At 62.3% G+C, this 1,039-nt stretch overlaps 1 protein-coding gene across 1 annotated transcript in view; it reads right to left on the reverse strand.

Annotated features, from left to right (window-relative positions):
• The window catches only part of RALGDS (ral guanine nucleotide dissociation stimulator), a gene marked incomplete at both ends in the record, with an annotated part of 6,130 nt that overhangs the window by 228 nt on the left and 4,863 nt on the right, over positions 1-1,039 (reverse strand). The window contains 3 exon segments of the mRNA XM_010151490.1: positions 58-177; positions 359-480; positions 720-752. Of these exon segments, the coding sequence (XP_010149792.1) occupies positions 58-177; positions 359-480; positions 720-752 (275 nt within the window).

Below are 1,039 nucleotides of genomic sequence, written 5' to 3' on the forward strand. Positions count from 1 at the left end.
GCCATCAGGACAGCAGCCACCCCAGCCCAGTGCCCTGCACCGCGCAGCCAGAGACACCCCACGAGGGACCCGCAGACTCACTCGCTCCATCGCTTGATGATGCCAGTGTTTTTCTTCGCCTTCAGCGTGTTACTGGCCGACTCCGACAGCGGCTCAATCTCGCACGACAGCCCGTAGCTGGGAGGGGAGAGCGGAGGGTTTGAGCTGTTGGTGCTGCCGTGGCCGCGGCGAGCACCGTGCCAGCAGGGTGAGGGAGGCAGAGCAGGGAGGGAAGCAGGGGCTGCTGCTGCTCAGGAGATGGGGTGGGACCCCCTGATGCACCGGCAGCAGCACGGCCCTGGATCCCGCTCACACTCACCTCTCGGCCTCGCTGAGCCGCTCCAAGCTGTGGAACCAATCCACGAACTGGTCCTCCCGCGTGAAGCTGTAGTTGTTGCAGGCCGACTGAAGCAGCTTGATCTGGGCGATGACTTCAAACTCCTGCAGCAAATAGAGGCCGTCAGACCAGACCTGTTTGCCAGCCCTGGCCTCCTCCACAACCAGCCCAGCCCCGCACAGAGGCAGATATGAAGGACCAGAATTCCCCTCCCCGAAAACAAAGAACGTGACAGCAAAAATGGAGAGGGATCAACCCCAAATTGACTGGCACAGCTCGGGCTTGCACCAAGTCAGCCTCCTCCTTCCACTCTGCTGCGCTGCTGCCAGGGCAAAGTCCTCACCTTCCGTCGCTTCTCAAAGTTGATCAGCCCACCCTGGAAAAGGAGAGGAGTGTCAGTGCGGAGCAGGCAGAAAAACACTGCTCCCATCCCTCCCTGCCGCACCCCAGCTCGCTGCCCCTGCGGCGCGGGTCTCCCTGCCAAGGGGCAGCACAAGAGTCGCCCATTTTTGTGTGGTGACAGAAGCGGAGGGAGGTGCAGCGTGGGATACAGGACGCGCAGGATGTGCAGTGTGGGATACAGGATGCCCAGGGTGCAGCGTGGGATACGGGATGCGCAGGGTGCAGTGTCGGATTCAGGATGCACAGGGCGCAGCGTCGGAT

Source organism: Eurypyga helias, unplaced genomic scaffold (genome assembly GCF_000690775.1).
Source record: "Eurypyga helias isolate BGI_N326 unplaced genomic scaffold, ASM69077v1 scaffold21435, whole genome shotgun sequence".
Classification (NCBI taxonomy): Eukaryota; Metazoa; Chordata; class Aves; order Eurypygiformes; family Eurypygidae; genus Eurypyga; species Eurypyga helias.